General features: G+C 44.6%; 1 protein-coding gene and 1 long non-coding RNA gene across 2 annotated transcripts in view; both read left to right on the top strand.

Moving 5' to 3' along the window:
• Positions 1–14,532, top strand: part of LOC127529337 (collagen alpha-1(III) chain-like) — a 33,635-nt gene extending 19,103 nt beyond the window's left edge. Inside the window, exons 9-14 of the mRNA XM_051932476.1 lie at positions 5,644–5,697; positions 8,251–8,295; positions 8,375–8,428; positions 9,020–9,064; positions 11,444–11,497; positions 14,310–14,532. Coding sequence (XP_051788436.1) covers positions 5,644–5,697; positions 8,251–8,295; positions 8,375–8,428; positions 9,020–9,064; positions 11,444–11,497; positions 14,310–14,387 — 330 coding nt within the window. The 3' untranslated portion in view covers positions 14,388–14,532. The remainder of the gene's footprint in view (positions 1–5,643; positions 5,698–8,250; positions 8,296–8,374; positions 8,429–9,019; positions 9,065–11,443; positions 11,498–14,309) is intronic.
• A 232-nt stretch (positions 14,533–14,764) lies between these two features.
• LOC127529450 (uncharacterized) lies at positions 14,765–18,364 on the top strand. Its single transcript, XR_007936125.1, has 3 exons — positions 14,765–14,818; positions 16,769–16,813; positions 18,310–18,364. It is a non-coding gene; the product is annotated as an uncharacterized LOC127529450 (long non-coding RNA).
• Positions 18,365–21,547: the final 3,183 nt, after the last annotated feature.

Here is a 21,547-nt window from a genome sequence, read left to right on the forward strand (position 1 = left end):
TGACTCTTCCATTGAATTTATCGTTCCGAAGACCTGATTTATGGATTTGTTTGATGTCACTTGATACTGAGCACACTGATGTCCATCCATCCATCCATTATCGAACCCACTATATCCTAACACAGGGTCACGGGTGTCTGCTGGAGCCAATCCCACCCAACACAGGGTGCAAGGCAGGAACAAACCCCGGGCATGGCGCCAGCCCACCGCAGGGCACTCTGATGTGGTTTATCCAAACCTCACTGGGGCTCCTTTTTATGTTGCCCATGCCTGTTAATTGGAAAAATTTATAAGGAACAACTCCCCAGCCAGGGAGACCCCATTTCATTGAAAAACAAGGAATACATTTTTTTTTTCTTGTTCTGTTTGCACGCCTTGAAGTCCGATGCCATGTGATACACCGGTATGAGAAAACCCCGACATGTGATCGACCATTCAGCACGTCTTGATGTCTAGATATGAAATACGTCAAGCTTTTTGGGGTCCCCTGCCATTTATAGCCCTCCAGACCTTAAAATCTCTCATTTTTTTAGGCCATTTTAGGACCACGTTTTCTGCAGGAAACGACACCCTCCTATGATGAAGAGTAAACCAATAGGAGTCATCAGTAAAAGGGGATCAGAAGGACTTGAAGTTGTGCAGGCCACGTCAGCCGACCCCAGGGGTTCACCCCCAAATGTGATACGAGGAATTAAAAAACTTTAGAAAAAAATGGGGATCGGTCATACTGGCATGTGGAGTGTCGTTTTATGCTGTTTCTGTGTTTCCAATCACGAACGTGATAACGTTTGATAAAGTTTGATTCTTTAGACTATTTCAATCACAGTTTTTACAAACATGAGGATTTCTTATCCTTTACTAGGAATCTACAGACCTCTGTCAGAGAGTGAAAAACGACAAATTTCTATTACAGTAAACTTTTATTGAGTTTTCTTGTATTTATTTTTTTATATAAAATACTGATGGTGTATCCAGCAGGGGGCGCTAGCTCCCTTGTTGGAATGAGTTCAAGTGAAGTTGGGGAGCATACACTGGTACAGCGCGTTGCTGCACCCACTACACGACGAAACAACATGGTTATCCCCCATAAGCTGTCTGCACTCGGCCTGCACCCCACCCTCTGTGACTGGCTCCTAGACTTTCTGACTGGCAGGCCCCCGTCTGTCAGGATTGGTAATAGGATTTCAGCCCCCATTATCACAAACACAGACACCCCACAGGGATGCGTCCTCAGCCCCATCCTCTACACCCAGTTCACCCATGACTGTGTCGCCTCCCACAAAGATAACGTCATCCTAAAGTTCGCAGGTGACACCGCAGTGATTGGACGCATCACTGGTGGGGATGAGGTGGCCTACAGGAGGGAGGTGGACGGTCTGGCGTCATGGCGTGAGGACAACAACCTCACCCTCAACGCAGACGACAAAGGAGATGATAGTGGACATGAGGAAGGAGAGAAGACCTCACTGGCCACTGTTCATCCGAGGTCTTGAAGTGGAGAGGGTGAGCAGTATTAAATACCTGGGTGTCTACGTCAGTGAGGACCTCACTTGGACACTTAACGCCACACAACTGGTCAAGAGGGCCCAGCAGCATCTGTACTTTCTGAGGAGGCTGAGGAAGTCTGGTATGTCGACTAAGATCCTCGGCAACTTTTACAGCTGCATTGTTGAGAGCATCTTGACCAGCTGCCTCACCGTGTGGTACGGCAACACTACTGCTATGGACCGCAAACGCCTGCAGAGAGTGGTAAAGACTGCTGAGAAGATCACCAGGACCCCACTGCCCTCTCTGCAGAGCATCTACAACTGCAGAGTCCGCAGGAGAAGTGCCTCGATCCTCAGGGACCCCCAACACGAACTGTTCACACTTCAGAGTATGAAATGCAGGACGTCCAGGCTAAAGAACTCTTTCTTCTCCAAAGCCATTAGATTCCTAAATAACTAACTGGAGATTATAACCATGGGCCACCTCATTCTATCGACCTCACACAACTATATTTGACTTGTCCATCACACACCTACCTGCACATTACACTTTATACTTCTATTTTGTTTTTATACTTTATACTGCCTCTGTTACTTATTATCTATCTGCTACTTATTATTTATGTTTATCTTTAGACGTTGGTTTTGTCATTTGGTGTGGACAGCAAAGAAAGAATTTCATCGTACAGGGAAACGTGTCTCCTTACTGTGCACATGACAATAAACTTTGAACTTGAAACAACTCGGGATCTCGGTTGGCAACCCCCCAGGCAGACACGCGGTCCAGTCCCACCCTCTGGAAATGACCCTCTATCTGCCGCAGCCAGGTGTTACGTGGCCTGGTCCAGCCACTCGGGTCCCCAACAATGAGGATCTTACGAGCCGGATCACCCTCGGGGGAAACGTGCCACATGGCCGTAGTGCCGTAACTGACGCTCCCTCACAATGCAGGTCATGTGCCTCATTCGGGACTCCATGAGCAACACAAAGTCAAACCAACGGGAACTAAGGATTTTCCGGAGAGACACACATGTAGGAGTCCAGTCTTCATCTCGGGTCTAACCTGAAACTATATAGATATAATCTAAAAAGGCGATACCCCTCCCTTAGTGATACGGCGGTAAGAAATCACATAGCAGAAATAACTTCGCTTCCTTTAGTGACGCTGCATAACAGATGAAGGAAGCCAATGGCAAAAACCCAGTTCAGGAGTGGGAGCCCAGGGTATACAGTCTGCCATTTTCGTTGCTGCGTTGGAAGGATTGACGTTATCTCCCATCCGTCCATCGGCTTCAATGGTGTGCCGGGCAATGTTCCAAGGCTTTAAACTCTTCCTTCACGTGCAGACCCCCATTTCGGTGAATAGGGCCATTCCAAACAAGACCCAGAGGAGACCGTTTCATGCTGACTTTGACACCCAGAAATGCCCGTTTCTCAGTTGTCCCTAACTGTCTTGTCTTCTAATGCTTGCCTAGCAGTTCTTCTACGGTGAACTCCTGTGTGCTAAATCTGGCCTTGTGTTAGCTGTACACGTGAGTAGAAAGAAACGTGGAATAGTAAAATATTTTTGTCCAGAGCACAGTGGCATATTAAACTTGTGAAGTCAGTGGCCATCTGTAATAAGTATACGTCTCTTACACCAGCAGAAAGGCACCGCAGGAGGGTGTGGGGACTAAAATAGCGAGTGCACTTAACGTGTTTAAAGTTTGGCATTTTTCAAGTCGGAATTATTTCTTCTTGGTTTAAATGCATTTGCTGCGTGAAAGTTGTGTTCTAACGTTAAGCGCTTTCTATACATTTTTTAAAATACTCTGGGGCTCTGTCCCCTGCTCGCCCACCCCCGGGTTTGGTTAACCAGATTTACAATTTAAAGAGATTATTATTTTCATGGGAATTGTTACATATGCAATATTTTCACATTTACTTTAAAAATTTTTATAAAAACAATACTTAGAATTATGCATTGGCGATTCTAAATTGTCCCTAGTGTGTGCTTGGTGTGTGTGTGTGTGTGCGTGCCCTGTCATGGGCTGGCGCTCTGCCCGGGGTTTGTTTCCTGCCTTGCGCCTTGGGTTGGCAGGGATTGGCTCCAGCAGACCCCCATGACCCTGTAGTTAGAATATAGCAGGTTGGATAATAGATGGATGGATACTCGGAATTAACTTTCCTTCAAGATTGCATTGAATTTTGATTCCGTGTTTGACGGCGCAACGTATTACTGCCTGTGAGTGAATATGGTTTCTTTCTCTCTAATAAATAAAACGACTTTCTCGAATGTCTGTCCATGCTCTCTCTTCTTCGCTTCGTCGTTGACGTGTCAGCAGGAACGTATAAAATTATTGTCCTGATAAAATTTCTAAGAGCTGAGAGCGCAGGAAGTGTGTCTGCCAAAGCATTCACACAACTGAGAGGTTAGATGTCGGTGGTCCTGTTTGAAAATTAGTTGTAAGGAGGGCGTGACTTGAAAGAATCTCACGTTAAAAGTCTCCATCTCACGGGACTTCATACTGCACCAACGTTTTTGGAATCTTTTAATACTCGTTGGCAACATGAATTAGACGATCTACAAGTCTCCAACTTTAAGTTTAAATCCGAACAATATATTCGATCTCATTTCGCTGTTCCGTTGTTTCACCGAGTAATAATTTCCATTTGTTTGCACTAATGCGATCTTTACTATCCTTTTTTTGAGACTTTGAATTTTCGTACTTTCATTATCTCTAACCTGCTCTGCATGTGTATCGCGCCAACGTTTTTGGATTCTTTACGGCGTTCTACTTTGTCATCTACTGTGGAACACAGCCCCGGACACAAAAAGACAGACAGACAGACACCGCGACATCTACAAAAGGCACACGTTTATTCATGTCGATTCACAGCACACAGTGCCCCTGCACTCATCACCCTTTTTCCAGTCCTTCAAAATGTCCTTCACTGCCTCCACTCCTCTCCGCCAAGCTCTGTCCTCTTCCTCCCGACTGCAGCTGACAAATGGAGGGAGGCAGCCCCTCTTAAGTCCACCCGGATGTGCTCCAGGTGCCTCCTGACGAGCTTCCAGAAGCACTCTGGGTGTCCTTGGTATTCCTTCGTGCTGGCATCCAGGGCTTCACACGGGTTCGGTGACCACGGGCCCCTGTAGGGTTGAGCTTCCATGCTCTGTTCCCGTGGCCCCCATACAAACCAGGGCAGCTGCCCTCTCGTAGTCCTTCTCCCGGTACTTCCAGGCGTCCCGGCTGGGTACCACCCCCAGCCACCCGCCACACTACTCTTTGTCCTTTATTTCCAGCCCTGGGCGTGGTTAAATCTTTTTCTCGCGGGACGTAAAACGCCGCTCTTGTTGTGAAGGGGGTGCGAAGGAGATGCGGTCGGATCATCTGCTGGTGAGCTGCTGCTGGCGAGCTGCGTGTTCTGCTTGTCGCTTGTCATTGTTTTAAGAGCAGGAAGCACATGAAGTGTGTCTGCCAAAAGCATTCCAACAGCTGACAAGTTAGATGTCCGTCATCTTGTTTTAAATTGTTTGTAAGTAGGGCGTGACGTGCAAAAGTCACCGTCTCACGGGTTTTGCTTCCTAAGGCTGTAATGTCTAGTCTTGCCTGACGTCAAAGTGTCTCTCTGAGATGATCACGTCTTTATCGCTTCCCCTAATCCCCACAATGGGGCGCGCTACGCTCCAGCCATTTTGCGTTTCTCCTGCTCGCATTGTGAAGGCGGGGGGCTGAACACACGCTAAGGAGATGCGGTCGGATCAGCTGCTGTCTTGCTGCTGCCACGCTGCGTGTTCTGCTTGTCGTGCTGCGCGTCAATCATTTAAAAGCCTGTACAGCAGCTGTCCGTTTGTCTCACTGCCTTGTCTCGCGTCCGAGAAGATCACGTCTCGTCTCCCTCGTCTCCCTCCCCAAGATTCCTTTTTTTTCATAGAGAGAAGTGGTCTACTCTGGAATTGTCTGTCAAAGGAAGAGGTTATTCCATAGCAAAAACAAGATGGCATGGTGGCAAATGCCAAATATGGCCATTAAATAAAACTGGAAATTTCAAATCCCCAGAATAAAAAATAAAAACTCCCAAATAAAAATCTATTAATTCCAAAATGAATTCAAGAAAATAGGCTGGCATAAAACTTCTCATGTATGTTTTTGTGTTCTTTTTTTCTCACCAGGGACTCAGAGGCTCCCGTGGGCCAAGAGGATTAATGGGAGAGACGGGTCCCCAAGTAAGTGCCACCTGTTCTTGTCTTTATGGTTAAGATGATGGTGTGTATTTTTGGAGAACGGATTAAATCACTCATTTTGTGCATCACGATTTCATAACAAGAACGCAAGCCATATAGATAGATAGATAGATAGATGGGATTAGTAAAGTATCTATCTATCCATCTATCTATCTAAGGGGAAATTCCCATACTCCAGCAGCAGCATACTGATAAAGAACAATATTAAATTAAAGAGTGATAACAATGCAGGTATAACAGACAATAACTTTGTATAATGTTAACGTTTAACCCCCCGGGTGGAACTGAAGAGTCGCATAGTGTGGGCGAGGAACGATCTCCTCAGTCTGTCAGTGGAGCAGGACGGTGACAGCAGTCTGTCGCTGAAGCTGCTCTTCTGTCTGGAGATGATCCTGTTCAGTGGATTCTCCATGATTGACAGGAGTCTGCTCAGCACCCGTCGCTCTGCCACAGATGTCAAACTGTCCAGCTCCATGCCAACAATAGAGCCTGCCTTCCTCACCAGTTTGTCCAGGCATGAGGCGTCCTTCTTCTTAATGCTGCCTCCCCAGCACACCACCGCGTAGAAGAGGGCGCTCGCCACAACCGTCTGATAGAACATCTTGCAGCATCTTATTGCAGATGTTGAAGGACGCCAGCCTTCTAAGGAAGTATAGTCGGCTCTGTCCTTTCTTGCACAGAGCATCAGTATTGGCAGTCCAGTCCAGTTTATCATCCAGCTGCACTCCCAGGTATTTATAGGTCTGGACCCTCTGCACACAGTCACCTCTGATGATCACGGGGTCCATGAGGGGCCTCGTCCTCCTAAAATCCACCACCAGCTCCTTGGTTTTGCTGGTGTTCAATTGTAGGTGGTTTGAGTCGCACCATTTAACAAAGTCCTTGATTAGGTTCTTATACTCCTCCTCCTGCCCACTCCTGATGCAGCCCACAATAGCAGTGTTGTTGGTGAACTTTTGCACGTGGCAGGACTCCAAGTTGTATTGGAAGTCCGATGGCTGAACAGGACCAGAGAAAGTACAGTCCCCTGATACTCTCCTGTGCTGCTGACCACAATGTCAGATCTGCGGTTCCCGAGACGCACATACTGAGGTCTGTCTGTAAGATGGTCCACGATCCATGCCACCAGGTATGAATCTACTGCCATCTCTGTCAGCTTGTCCGTAAGGAGCAGAGGTTGGATGGTGTTGAAGGCAGTTGATCACCAGGTGCTAAGTTTAGGGGTCTGAAACTGCAAGGTGAAACCTGTTTTGTCCTGGTAGGGTTCAGAATGATCGCATTCTCCCCTTTTTTTACACTTTACTACGTAGACCTGAACAGAATGTCCCAAACCCCCCCCCTCTTACCACACTGTCAGGGCTGACTGCTTCTATAGTTCAATGCTTCCCCAGATGAAATAAGACAGAATAGTGTTTCTCATGTTTCTTAACACCCACTCTTTATGACCCTTCTTGGGGAGGGGGGGTTCCCTTGGTAAATCGTAAGTGATCGTCAGAACCTTGAGGGGGGGGGTCTTCCCCAGTGGGTGGAGAAGTCACTTTCTTGGGGAAAAAGTGGGTGTTGAGAAACATGAGAAACACTGCTCTGGTAAACTGAGTGCAAGCAGGGATGGAACAAGCGTAGTCGGCAGAACCATGACCCACCATTATAAACGATAGCAGCTCGAGACCCACCAATGCCCACTTTTCGTCTGTTGTTGTGGTGGAGAAACAAAGGGAGAGTATCACAATAGGCAAGAGAACAAGTTACACGTGTATTTATCATGCATTCCACATCATATGCCCAAAGTAGCCGAGTACAAAGAGTGTTCATAAAATGATATACATGTCATAATAAGTGGTTTGTCTTGCATCCAATATGCTTTCTAACAGGTGGCTCTCTGTCTTAATATGTCGATATGTCTGCGGCCCAGCTTCGTCTTTGCTCCCACATGGAGTGGCAGAGACAGGCAGCATGGCCTGTCTCTATATGGCAGCCGAGAGAGACAAGAGAGTTTCTTTGTTACCCTGTCTTTCTGCTCGCCCAGCTTCCTTGATGTATCCCAGACCAATGGGGTATCACCTTGTATATCATATTTCTGAAAACTGAACCCACTTTCACAGGCTCATAATGTCATCCTATGCCTTCCACTCCAGCAGTTACAAGTAGCTTGATGCAAATGGCCCTTCATTTCATCCTACCTGTATCCCCTCAGGCTAGCTAGCCTGTCAGTTCCTGAGATTTTATCTAGAGTAGTTCTAATCTGTAGTAAGTACAACACTTGGTTTCTAAAACATTTTTTTTTTTCTCTGTATCGTTATTTTATTACACCATCCTCATGACAGTCCCTAATGTTACCATAGCCTCTCAGCCTGGGAAACAGAAATGGATAGTCTGGACAGCCCCCTAATCGGCTGCATTCAGAAGCATTGGTGATTTCTGTTTTGCTGAGGTGGCCTCATTCTTGTTCCTTAATTTGACCTGCAGGTGGCGCCAACTAGGCCATAAACGTGCTTAATCCTCTGCTTTGTTCTGTGTTTGTAATCCTCCAAACAGGGTCTGCCAGGCGAGACGGGCTTTACTGGACCCCCAGGGCCCATGGTAAGTCTTTTCTTTCTCTGACCCGCAACACCATATAGCACATGGAAGCTCTCATCCTTAACCATTTCTTTATCTTCAGGGTGTGGTTGGGCCTAAAGGAATCAAAGGTGTCCCAGGAGTGAGTGGGCCTCAGGTAAGAGGATAGATTGAGTTTTATTATTATCTATTTCTTATTATTGAAGTTATTTGTTATATCAAGCAGAATGTCTGTCTGTCTGTTCCTTATACAATCCCACACCCCTGGACTAAATTTTGCATAGTGGCTCTCTAGGACCATATAGACAAGATAGACTTCTTTGGAACCCAAACCTTCTACTCTGGGGGGTCCCCATGTCTTTCTGTTTTCCTGTGTGCTACAGTTTGTACACTGGTTGCTTGTCAGTTATGTAACTTTAAACTAATTATGAGAGACGGCTCACTAGAAAGTTCCCAATTATCCAGTTCACAAATTCTTACAAGCATGTACACACTAGTTAGTTTAGCTGTGCTTAAACATGTACATTCTAATAAGAATACAAATAACACTGGCTTTTATATTTGCATATCCTCCCAGAATTCTTTAGTCTCTTTGCATGCATCCCAGAATTCAACCCTCTTTTATTGCACATTTAGTTTCCCTTTAAAAAAAAAAAAGAAGGCTGCTTTTATTTATTAACCTTTGCTCCCAAACGCACCACCGTGTAATGACATCCCTCCCTTATTCCATTTTGTGGTCACTTTACAGGGTCAGCCTGGTGAGATGGGGCCACGAGGAGCCAAAGGATGCAAAGTAAGTTCTGCCATGGTGAACGGGTGACATGCTGTGGAATTCTAGCAATGGATGATTGAAGTGTTTTTGATATGATTGCTTTGATTTGGACTTATTGATATCATGTAATGCTAATATTTAATAATAACTAACAGTTCAATTATTTAATAATGATTAATAATAACAGGGACAATTGGTATTTACTCCATCATGTGTTCACCTTCACAGCAGACGTTGAATCTAATTCTGTGGCAGAGGGGCAAACAAAATATTTAATGAAGTTTAGCACACTTCAGTCCAGAACAATTCCTTCCCATAACACTATTTTAAAGTCTAAGTTCGGTATTTTTCAAGTTTTTTCTTCACAAACATGATACATATGTGTTCAGAAGCCCAGTGTTTTCTTCAAAATATCTTGGCCACACTGCTGTTTTACGTTGGAATTCACAGGACACGGGTACAGCATCTCGTGATTATAAGCACATTGTAAAATATCTTTTACGTGTCATTTTTGAACAAAAGAAACGCCACTATTATGATAGTCTGTCAGCTGTGCACACTGCATCAGCACTTGTAGTCTTCTGCAGTAACCTTCAACCGCCTGTAATGTGATTTCCTCTTCAAAGACCAAATCACAGTAAAACCTTTAAGCCACGTGGATGGTTTTGTTTTGATTTACTTCTGTATTTATGTGAGAACTCACACAAGGGGATAGAAAATGTATCTTTACCTCGAGAAAAATAAAACTAGGAATCCACCTTCATAAAAGAATAAGTGTTTGTGTGTCCATCCACTTGCTATGTCTTTGTCATTCCAACTCATGGTACATCACAAATATTTTTAATAATAAAATACTTTGGATTGGTCATTCCAGCTGATGGTGTATCACAGACATTTTTAATAATTAAATACATTGCATTGGTCATTACAATAGATGGTATATCACAAACATTTTTAATAATAAAATACATTGCATTGGTCATTCCAACAGATGGTGCATCACAGTCATTTTTAATAATAAAATACTTTACATTGGTCATTTCAACAGATGGTGCATCACAAACATTTTTAATGATAAAATAATTTGCATTGGTCATTTCAACAGATGGTGCATCAGACATTTTTAATGATAAAATACTTTGCATTGGTCATTCCAATAGATGGTGCATCACAAACATTTTAGTGATAAAATACATTGCATTGGTCATTCCAACAGATGGTGCATCTCAGTCATTTTTAATAATAAAATACTTTGCATTGGTCATTCCTACAGATGGTGCATCACAGACATTTTTAATAATAAAATACTTTGCATTGGTCATTACAACAGATGGTGCATCTCAGTCATTTTTAATAATAAAATACTTTGCATTGGTCATTCCTAGAGATGGTATATCACAAACATTGTTAATAATAAAATACATTGCATTGGTCATTCCAACAGATTGTGCATCACTGACATTTTAATGGTAAAATTCTTTGCATTGGTCATTTCAACAGATGGTGCATCACAAACATTTTTAATAATAAAATAATTTGCATTGGTCATTCCAACAGATGGTGCATCTCAGTCATTTTTAATAATAAAATACTTTGCATTGGTCATTCCAACACATGGCGCGTCACAAACATTTTTAATAATAAAATACGTTGCGTTGGTTATTCCAATAGATAACGCATCATAAACATTAACACTGCTTTTATAAATCCCATATCTGATGGCATATAACTGAGACATAAGCCTTGCATTGGTGCACCACAAAGATTAATTCTGAGGTCTACGTTGATTACTTAGATTTCAGTCCATCTTAGACAGGTTGCACAGCTGTATGTTCACATGGAGGTGATAAATTAATAAATTGAACAGCAAATAATGTATATTCTTAAAATGAGATTGGAAATCCCAGGCTTTAATCCAGTGCCTTAAATACAAGCACGAGTCCTAGTGCTTCTTTCAAAAAACTGACGTGTCCTCTGCTCACCATTACCTGACCAACAGGCGCAGTCATCCCTAACATCCTGGCTCGTGTCCATTGCTGCCATCCCTTGGCCTCTCAGGGACCCCACGAGTCCTCCTCCTGTCTACCGCTGCCATCACGCTGCATCTGCGGTAGCTTACTCTGGGCACTTGGTCGCTCCTGCTCCCCGGTCTCTCAAGCGTCGGTCACATGCTCATCTGAAGGGTTACAAAACTCAGCGTCCGCAGTTGACGCCTCTGTGTTATCTGCACATCTTCCTCGTGTCTCAATGGGTTTCCTCCCACATGCCAGTACATTTAAATGGGTGATTCAGCCTGATGGGAGTGGACATTCCACCTACCCCGGTCACACAAGGACAGGTCAACTGGAATGAGCCGCTTCAGAATGCAATGAATAACCAAATGTTTTATTCTGACTGCAGGGCGAGCCTGGAAGCAAAGGGACACAGGGTCTTGTTGGAGTTCCTGGACCACAGGTGAGTGGTCGCCATCTTTTAATCCTTTATGCGTGATAACATCCTGTGCCCCGACTCTCTTGGAGAATTTCTGCGAGAAAGTTCTAGGCTCCTCCAGCCAGACTCGGTGACAGACCCCCGGGCCTGACAAGATGTGGGCCCAAATCCCTGTTACAAGCCAGAAGAACCCATCAAATAAAAGTGTGTTGTTCAACCAAACATTAATGTTTATTTGTAAATATAAGAAATCTGACTTTTTTTTTTTTAATTTAAAAAAAAAATAGAAAACCAGGAACCAAACCAACCCTACTAATGTTCAGAGAAAAAAAAATAATAATAAAGAGGGAGAGAAACCTCTGGGATAAAATGGATCTATTGCCAAAAAATATTTTTCTTAGCAAAAAGTCACAAAGAAACAAAGCAAAGCCCAAAAATAAATGAAAAGTGGGTTGATCTGAAAGGCAAGCGTGATGTTAAATATCCAAGACGTTGTGCGACAAGCACGGCACGCAGTAAGTCTGATTCTGCAGAGGATGACCAGTTACTTTGGCTTCAGTTTACTGGACGCAGCAGAGCAGATATGGAGATGTCCTTGTGCCGCTGCCATCGGAGCTGGTGACCCCAGTCACAATACTTACTTGTATTTTCTCCATATTCATTCTGACAAAATTTCCATTGTAACAAAATATTTTTATGGTCCCATGAGTTTCGTTCTAACAGGATTCCACCTGTATTGCTATTTTTTATATACTTTACTAGGGGGTTCCCCCCCTGCACGCTTTGCTCGCCAACCCCCCGCCGGCCTGTGCTACATGCCAGCCACTTCATGTCTCTGCCACTCGTGTTGTGAAGAGGGGGGCTGAACGCACCCCAAGGAGTCACGGTCGCTCCTCCCAAACCCCCTCTTAAACGGTAACACAATGAGAAACTAATACAGTTGTTTTGTTTTCCTCCTCTTTGCTCGATCAGCTGCTGCCATGTCATGTGACCTGCATCTCGCACGGCGCTTCAAACATTTCAAAGCCTGTACAGCAGCTGTCTTTGTCATCTACTCTTTGTCTTTTATTTCCAGCCCCGGGTGTGGTTAAATTTGTTGGCACAAAGTCTCATCTTGCAGGAAGTGACTTATTGATATTTTAGTTCATAATTTAAAAACCGAATAAGAATCTGAAAATCTAACAACATCACATTAAAGTTTGATAAATTCTGTAAAGAATGATACCAAACACATCTACACTGCATCCAGAAAGTATTCACAGCACATCACTTTTTCCACATTTTGTTATGTTACAGCCTTATTCCAAAATGGATTAAATTCATTTTTTTCCTCAGAATTCTACACACAACACCCCATAATGACAACGTGAAAAAAGTTTACTTGAGATTTTTGCAAATTTATTAAAAATAAAAAAATTGAGAAAGCACATGTCCATAAGTATTCACAGCCTTTGCCATGAAGCTCCAAATCGAGCTCAGGTGCCTCCTGTTTCCCCTGATCATCCTTGAGATGTTTCTGCAGCTTCATTGGAGTCCACCTGTGGTAAATTCAGTTGACTGGACCTGATTTGGAAAGGCACACACCTGTCTATAGAAGGTCCCACAGTTGACAGTTCATGTCAGAGCACAAACCAAGCATGAAGTCAAAGGAATTGTCTGTAGACCTCCGAGACAGGATTGTCTCCAGGCACAAATCTGGGGAAGGTTACAGAAAAAATTCTGCTTTGAAGGTCCCAATGACCACAGTGGCCTCTATCATCCGTAAAGGAAAGAAGTTCGAAACCACCAGGACTCTTCATAGAGCTGGCCGGCCATCTAAACTGAGCGATCGGGGGAGAAGGGCCTTAGTCAGGGAGGTGACCAAGAACCCGATGGTCACTCTGTCAGAGCTCCAGAGGTCCTCTGTGGAGAGAGGAGAACCTTCCAGAAGGACAACCATCTCTGCAGCAATCCACCAATCAGGCCTGTATGGTAGAGTGGCCAGACGGAAGCTGTGAATACTTTCCAGATGCACTGTATGTAGGTTTTAAAATAAGCCTGATTTAAAGTGTGACAAAAAACGTGACATAAAATCGTTGCACTTTTAGGCTTTTATATATGGAGAGTAGATTAATCTTGCCTTGTCTTTTTGCATGACCTTAGGGGGTCCAAGCGAAGTGTCAACCATTGTAGAGCAATTTTCAGGTTCAGGGTTTTGCTCAAGGGCCCACCAGAGTAGGATCCCTTCTGGCAGTAATGGGATTTGAACCGGCAGCCTTCCAGAGATCAGCACAGAGCCCCCCACATTCCACTTATTTGGGATTAATAAAGTATCTATCTATCTATCTATCTATCTATCTATCTATCTATCTATCTATCTATCTATCTATCTATCTATCTATCTATCTATCTATCTATCTATCTATCTATCTATCAGTAAGGGGATTCCTTTTTTCCAGGATGTAACACGTCAGTAATGCTAGCACAGTCTGAGAGCACTTGGTGACTTAGGATGGACGACTGCTGCTGCTGTTGTGCTGAGTAACCAGCCCACGTCTGCCAGGGGTAACCTGATTGGCTGGAGTAGCTTGTGAACTTCAACCAAGAAACCCACCCTTTAAAAATCTGATGTTGAGAGAATGTGAGATGGTCGGTGAAGTGCAGAGACCCCCTTCCTCCCCTCCAGTCTGATTGTTGTCTCATAATGAACTAACCTTGAACATGGAAAAGGCGCTATATAAATAAAATGTATTATTATTATTATTAACCAAACTGTCACTGATGGTAGTCAGGCATTGGGTTGCTCTCGCCCACCATTGCTGCATTTAATTTCCTTCTGTTGCTCTCATTTTCATAGGGAAACGCTGGAAAAGATGGGCCTCCAGGACCCAAAGGGGATGAAGTAAGTGTAGCCAACAGCGAGGGGCTGGGATGAGGTTCAGCGAGCCGTCAGATGGCAGATGTACATTGTCGATGCCCTCTGGGTCTTTGTAGGAAGTGAAGTGGGGCTGTCACTTCTTCTTCCCTGCTGCCATTTTGCTCCTTGACAACCCCAACGGTTGCTGACACCCACTGCTTCTTGGCATCATGCTGGGTGACCCCACGCTACCTCACTGCCCGTTGGGTATAACTACGGGATGAGAGGGCCATTTCAAGCCTCCATCTAACATGAAGTGGGCTTATTATGGGCTGGACAGCTGCTGCTCTCTGGTGTATAGTTAGCTCTCAGTAACTGAAGACAGTGAGATAAAACACATCTGTTCAGAACTTTATCTATCTTAATCTTTTTCTTTTTTATTTCAAACAATCTAGGGGGTGGCTGGAAAACGTGGCCGTAGAGGTGACCCTGGGCTGATTGGATTAAAGGTGAGCGACATTCATATGTTATGCAGCCTTATGAGCAACTGTGAGGAAGTAAAACCTCATTAAAGTCACTGAAGACCTGTGGGACACAGTGGGGTGGGGTGGGGGGTCCGGTTTCAAGATGATAGTTTTAGTCCATCAAGGGTGTCTACTGTTACCCGTCCCCTTCAATATTGACGTATCATGACTGACACATTAGGAGAAAATGAAAGATCAGTCAGCATAGGGGGGCACAATTATAACTCTGATGGCATTAATGGGCTGGCTGGGGATGAGACAGAGGTGGTCAGCCTAGTAGAACTCCTGGATATCGTCTCAAGGGCTTATGGGAATCAGTGCAGAAAAGAATGAAATTGATGACCAATAACACCAATGGCATCAACACTGACATTCAAGTCCATGGCCAGTCACTTGTCGAGCTTTAAGTACCTGGGGCCAGTTGTCTCAGATGAAGGTTCAAAGCCTGAAGTCCTAGCCAAGATAGCCAAAACAACAGCAGCAGCTACGCAGCTTAAGCCCACCTGGAATGACAACATCACCCTTGGTTGTCATTTCAGTTTTGTTGTACACATGTGAAATTTGGAGCATCACAACAGAGCCGCAGTGAAGAATCCAAGCCATGGTAATGAGATGACATCCAAAGATCTCGATCATCTCATACACCAGACCAGGACTTATTAAGGACGTAGATACCCCCTTAACAATTACATCAATAGGATAGTTGGATGGAAACACTGAGTGGAGATTTCATGCTGTTGATGACTGCAAACAGAACAATAAATGGAAGGAGCAAGGCCTGGGCTCTCAGGGGCTAGAAGCATATGTTTATTAGATGGGTAAATTTGGGTTCTGACTGATCACCCCTAATGACGCTGCTGCCCCAGACATGTTACGAACAAGGAAATCCACCAGATGTTCACACAGGCCATTGGAATTCATGATAACCTGTCATGAAAACTGAAATGGCACGGCCACGTCATCAGATCATCAGACATCTCAAACACAATCATACATGACACGGTGCCAGGAAGGGGGAAGTGAGACAGACAAAATAAGAGGTGGGAGGGCAACATCCAAGTGATGCACTTCAGTGACTCCCTGGTGGCTGCGATGAATAGGGAGAGATGAAGAGAGAGAGAGGGGTCACCAAGAAATTGTCTGTGGCACCCCAATATCCCACCTATGGGCTAAGGGACGTGTGACGTGATGTCAAGTGATGAATATGTAATGGGTTTGAACTGTTAACCTTTGATTAAACGCACACTGGTGCCCAAAAGTTTGATATTTGTTTAAATAAATGGTGAGGAGATGAAGAAATGTCTAAAGGAGAAGTCCGTGGAGGACATAACCAGAGTGGGAGTGACAACATGACTACTGCTGTGTGGAAACCAGGGGTGTCCCGGCTGCCCCAACCCTCCGACACAGACGGGCAGAGACACGATATCCCACACAACACACGGTTATTTCCAAGTAGGAAGCGCTCCTGTCTCGCTCCCCCCAGCAGCACAGTATGAAGCAGAACCAAATACACAGTTCCTTTCTGCCTCCACTCCTCCACAGCAAGCTTTGTCCCTCTTCCTCCTGACTCTTCCTCCCAGAATGAAGCTGGTCCTGGGGGTGGCTCGTTAATCCGACCTGGAATCACTCCCAAGTGATTGGTGAAAGTCCCAAGTAGGGCTCTGCAGCTCCATCTGGCGGCCCCCTCGGAATCCAGCAGGAATCTACCAGCTCCCAGTGTGTCCTGTGGGAATCTGTAGTGCCACAGCTGCCCAGGAAAACTGCCTTCTAGCCTCCTGGGGAAGGTCATGTGGGTGTTCTCTCTCCCCCGGTCCTTCCATCCAGCTGGCATGGCTGTCATTCACTCATTCCTGGCCAGTGCTTCGTATTCTGCACCCTAAACAGATGGACCGATAACACCAAATCCTATTTTTCTTCTTCTTCTTCTTCTTTCAGGGCTCTTCAGGCAAGCATGGGAAGTCCGGACCACCTGGTGATCCCGTAAGCCTTTCCTTCTTGATGTTTGTTTTGCTACTATCCACTATTTGGAAGTGAATGATGTAACCTCAGGACGGGGATCTTGAGCAGACCCCACAGCATCTCTCAGGGATTCGTCACAGGACGTCGTGTCCAGTGACGTCACTCTTGGGATACTTTATAAGGTGACGCCGTGGGCTTTGGGGTGTCCAGGGTTGTGTTTCTAACCTCTCAAGTGTATTTTATTATTTTAACTCCTGGCAGACTTCCTTTTTGACTGCAAGTTTGGTTTCACACTTTTGAGTTTTGCTGTTCATTCTTCTGACTTCTTGGTCTCGACTCTCGCTTTGAAATTGAGCAGCGTTTGTCTCCCAGTCCATCCTCTTTAATGGTTGTTGCATGCCATTGGTACAAGGACCCAGAGAAACACACACACACACACACACACTCATAAAACAACAAACATAAAGGATCCGAGTAGACAAAACAGCTCTGCCCTGCACATATCTAACTTCCACCTCTGGTGCATCCTCCTCTACCTACTTTTTCTTTCCAGGGAGCCCTTGCCTCTTCTCCAAGCCCAACTCCAAGCTCATCATGGTAACAAAAAAATCCCAAAAGTGATATGTCAAGGGACCCAAACATTACCGGAAGGTGCCAGAAAAATGAAACCAAGAAATCGATCACACAACACAGTATTTTGATCTTTTTTCCACAAAGAAAAACTTGGCACCCACAGAAATATAGAACTCTGATCTGAAATTTTCCTGTGTAAAATCCTCCATTGCCTTACTTCCAGGATGAGATCATTCATGGATTTTTTTTTATTTGGCATGTTCCCCTTGAGAAGGAGGAGGAAGAAGCTACCATTCTGTCTAAGGAATGTTCCAGAAAACCTCCTGGGCAGGATGAAAATCTCCTTATAAAGGGGACCATCACTTGTGTGATGACTGGGATTGTCAGGTCTCACCTAATCTATTAAAAAAGACCAAACAAAACAAGCCATGTGGCTGAACCAGGGGTCCTAAAGCAGAATTTAGGAGAGTGCGTGTCCTCGCCTTGACGCAATTAGGACGTCTCTGTCACCATCTAAAGCAGACCTTTTATTTTATATCCTTAGACTCTCTCTGAAAAAAAGTTGCAGTTCACAATGATCACCAATGCATAAGGCAAAGGTCTTTACTGCAGAGCATCATGGGATACGAGACATCGCTGATATCAGCTTCTGGGACACGAAGCCACAGAGAAAATATCCATGTAGGGTCTTGTCAAATGTTCCTACCGTCACAATAATTTAGTAAAGTACTGTCAGTCCAGTAAGGGTCTCGACGTGTGTGTGCATAGACGCTGCGGCTGCCCTCGGTGAAGAGCTCTGCACCAAATTAATTTACATTGAGGATAACGGAGAACCCATGAAGCACAAACTCCTGCATGTCCATGTGCAGAAGACATCGAGTGCCACCCACCAGGCACCCAAACTGAACCCTGGGCTTCATCTGTGCATTTTATTTCTTTTACAGGGACTGAAAGCATCACCTGGAGAGAAGGGGGACCAAGGCTACAAGGGGGAGCCGGTGAGCCTCATTCCCATTTTGCCTAACAAATTGGCTTTAATTGATATAGTGCCTTTCTCTCATTAGCGCTATCCCAAGTCCCAAGACCCCTGGAAATAATCTTTTTTTTTTCAGTTTATTCGTTACAATTGGAGCACAAGACAGTGACAATGACATAGGGGGTCACAAAGTGAGTTAGTAGTGTGGACTGAACTGGCACCATTATAGAGCCCCTTTACATAGTGAAGACTTGCCAAGGGTACTTTCCCTTTCTGTGTTGTCATTTGGATGTTGGATTTAATAAATAATGCTTGGAGCAATAAGCCACATAATGAAATTAATTTAGTTTATAACATATAGAGCAGTAGACAAATGGGCAACAGAAGGTGGATATATGCAAGGGTATATATATATCCATCCATCCATCCATTTTCCATCCCGCTGAATCCGAACACAGGGTCACGGGGGTCTGCTGGAGCCAATCCCAGCCAACACAGGGCACAAGGCAGGAACCAATCCCGGGCAGGGTGCCAACCCACCGCAGGGTATATATATATATATATATATATATATATATATCTCCAACTGCAAATATGCAAACCGTATCACAGACCTTCTCTTCCATATATTTATATATATATATATATATATATATATGTGTGTGTGTATATTGTGGCGGATGGCCAGAGTCCTTGTCCAGCCGGGACACCCTGACCATGGAAGGACTTGGGGGTGGTGGGATTAGAGTATTTCCACACAACAGTTTCTCCCCCGGGGCTGACAGAGGACAGCCCCCAGTGGGGTCACAGGTCATGAGTGAGGGAGATCAACCCTGTTGGGGCCTGTGGCCACCACTAGGTGGCACATGGACATTTCCTGGGCCTTAATTTGGAGGAAGCTCATTGGGCACCTGGAGTCTCTATAAAGGGAGCCAGTTCCCACCATTCAGTGGCCAGAGTCGGGAGGAAGAGGACAAAGCCTTAGGAAGGAGTGGAGGCAGATGGTCTGGCAGCAAGGAAGGAACTGTTGTGTCATATTGTGTCTTGGTGCTAGAGATTTGTGCACTTTGCCCTGTGAATAAACTGTGTGCTGGGTGTTAAACCTGAGTCCAGGTCGGCTTTCACTATATATAATATGAATATATGTATACAGCATATACATTATATATATATATATATATATATATATAGTGAAAAACTTGCACAAGGTTTGGGGCAGCCACCAGTATATTGTTTTCCTTGCTGCTAAATTGCAAAAACAAAAGATAGCACTGGTGTGCACAGACCAGAGTCCGAAACAGAACTGAGGGAGTATGGGAATGGTGGAAGCTTTTAAAGGTCAGGATAGGATGTGACGTCAAAGGGGCCGGGAATCAGAAGGGTCTTCAACCATAGGCTCGGGCCTGGACATGACATCAAGGGGGCCGGAACCGAAAAGGCCTTCATCTATAGGTTCGCACCCAGAAGTGACGTCAACAGGGCCAGGTGGAATTTCCCGTGAATGGTCTGCAGGGAAGTGAGAAAAAGAATCGGTGCCCTCATTCAAGCCCTTTAGCTGCTACCCATATGCACATGTGTGACAATATATATGTATATATATTGTAGTATATAAAAAAAATTTGGGTCAAGACGTGATCATCTCAGGGAGACACTTTGAAGTCCCGTGCGACTACTTGCACGTCACACCTTACTTACAAACAATTTCTCGGAGAAACTTTAACGTCCCGGGAGACAAGGAAGTGAGACAAAAGGACAGCTGCTGTACGGGCTTTTAAATGATCGTCACGCAGCTCGACATGCAGATCACGCAGCACAGTAGCAGCAGCAGCAAGCCAGCAGCTGATTCGTCCACATCTCCTTAAGAGTATATTAAGCCCCACCCCCTTCACAACGCGAGTGGCAGAGACGTGAAGTGGCAAGCATGAAGTGCGCCTCGGAGTTAGGGGTTGGGAGGTGGGTGAGCAAAACGAGTAGGGGGCAAAGCTCCCTAGTATATGTGTGTGTACTGTATATATATATATATATATATATATATATAATATACAATAACATGCAGTGAATACTCTTGACCTGAGCATTCATAATTAGGGGGAGTGCCGGCAAAGGTGGTAGGGATGAGAACGGCTGACCGCTGCTGAGAGTTGATTCTACAATAAAATAAAAAGAGTAATAAAAATCATCACCCAAAAGTGGATAGTAGACATCACGTAGTACCAAATTTCAGGTCAATGGATCAAACGGTTTGCGAGCGACAGGTGATTTAAAATCCTGGAAAGACAAATGGACAGCCACGGTAGCATATTATAAATAAAGATGAAATCTATCTATCTATCTATCTATCTATCTATCTATCTATCTATCTATCTATCTATCTATCTATCTATCTATCTATCTATCTATCTATCTATCTATCTATCTATAAAATATAGGATAGATATATAGATAGGAAATAGATAGGCACTATATACTGGATAGATACAGTATATTTTAACTCTATCTATCTATCTATTGTGACATGTAGGGGGCGTAACAGCACACCAAACCTCAGGCATAGTGGCACTGACACAAATCCTGAGATTAAATAAGGATTTATTAGTAATGAAATATCTCTAAACGGGCTTCTTTTTACCATTCCCACAAGCACAATATGCTTTTTTTCTTCTTTGTCTCTTTGAAGCAGAGCAGCTTCCTTTATGCCGGACCCTGGAGTACCTCCTGTGCCACCACAATCCAAACGGGAAGCACTCTCGGGTCAGGCAGAACGTCCCTAGAATGAGAAAAGCGCTTTCCCACAGCTCCTCCTCACAGCTCTCAAGACACCTAGTAGAGCAGGCGGTGGGGACTACAAATCCCATGAGGCCCTGCAGATGTACACATGGGAGATCGACCAGAAGGAGGCTGCCACTAATCCCATCCACTAAACTAACCGTATAAGAAACAGTTCATCCCAGCTGGGGTGCCAGCCAGTCCATGTCCTCTTGGACACTATCTTTAGATAGAAAGGCACTATATAATAGATGGACAGTGGTGTAGAGAGACCATAGATCTACTGCTTGTTATGGTCTTTAAAGGACACTTTGCTGTTGGTTTCTTTGGTGCACGTAAGCCCAACCTTTTTGTTTGACAATTAGAGCAGAGTTTAGAGTTTTGTTCATCAGTGTTGCCCATCATTGAGTTGTGCCCTTTGTCCCTGATCGAGTGCTTTA

Source organism: Erpetoichthys calabaricus, chromosome 10 (assembly GCF_900747795.2).
Source record: "Erpetoichthys calabaricus chromosome 10, fErpCal1.3, whole genome shotgun sequence".
Lineage (NCBI taxonomy): Eukaryota > Metazoa > Chordata > Cladistia > Polypteriformes > Polypteridae > Erpetoichthys > Erpetoichthys calabaricus.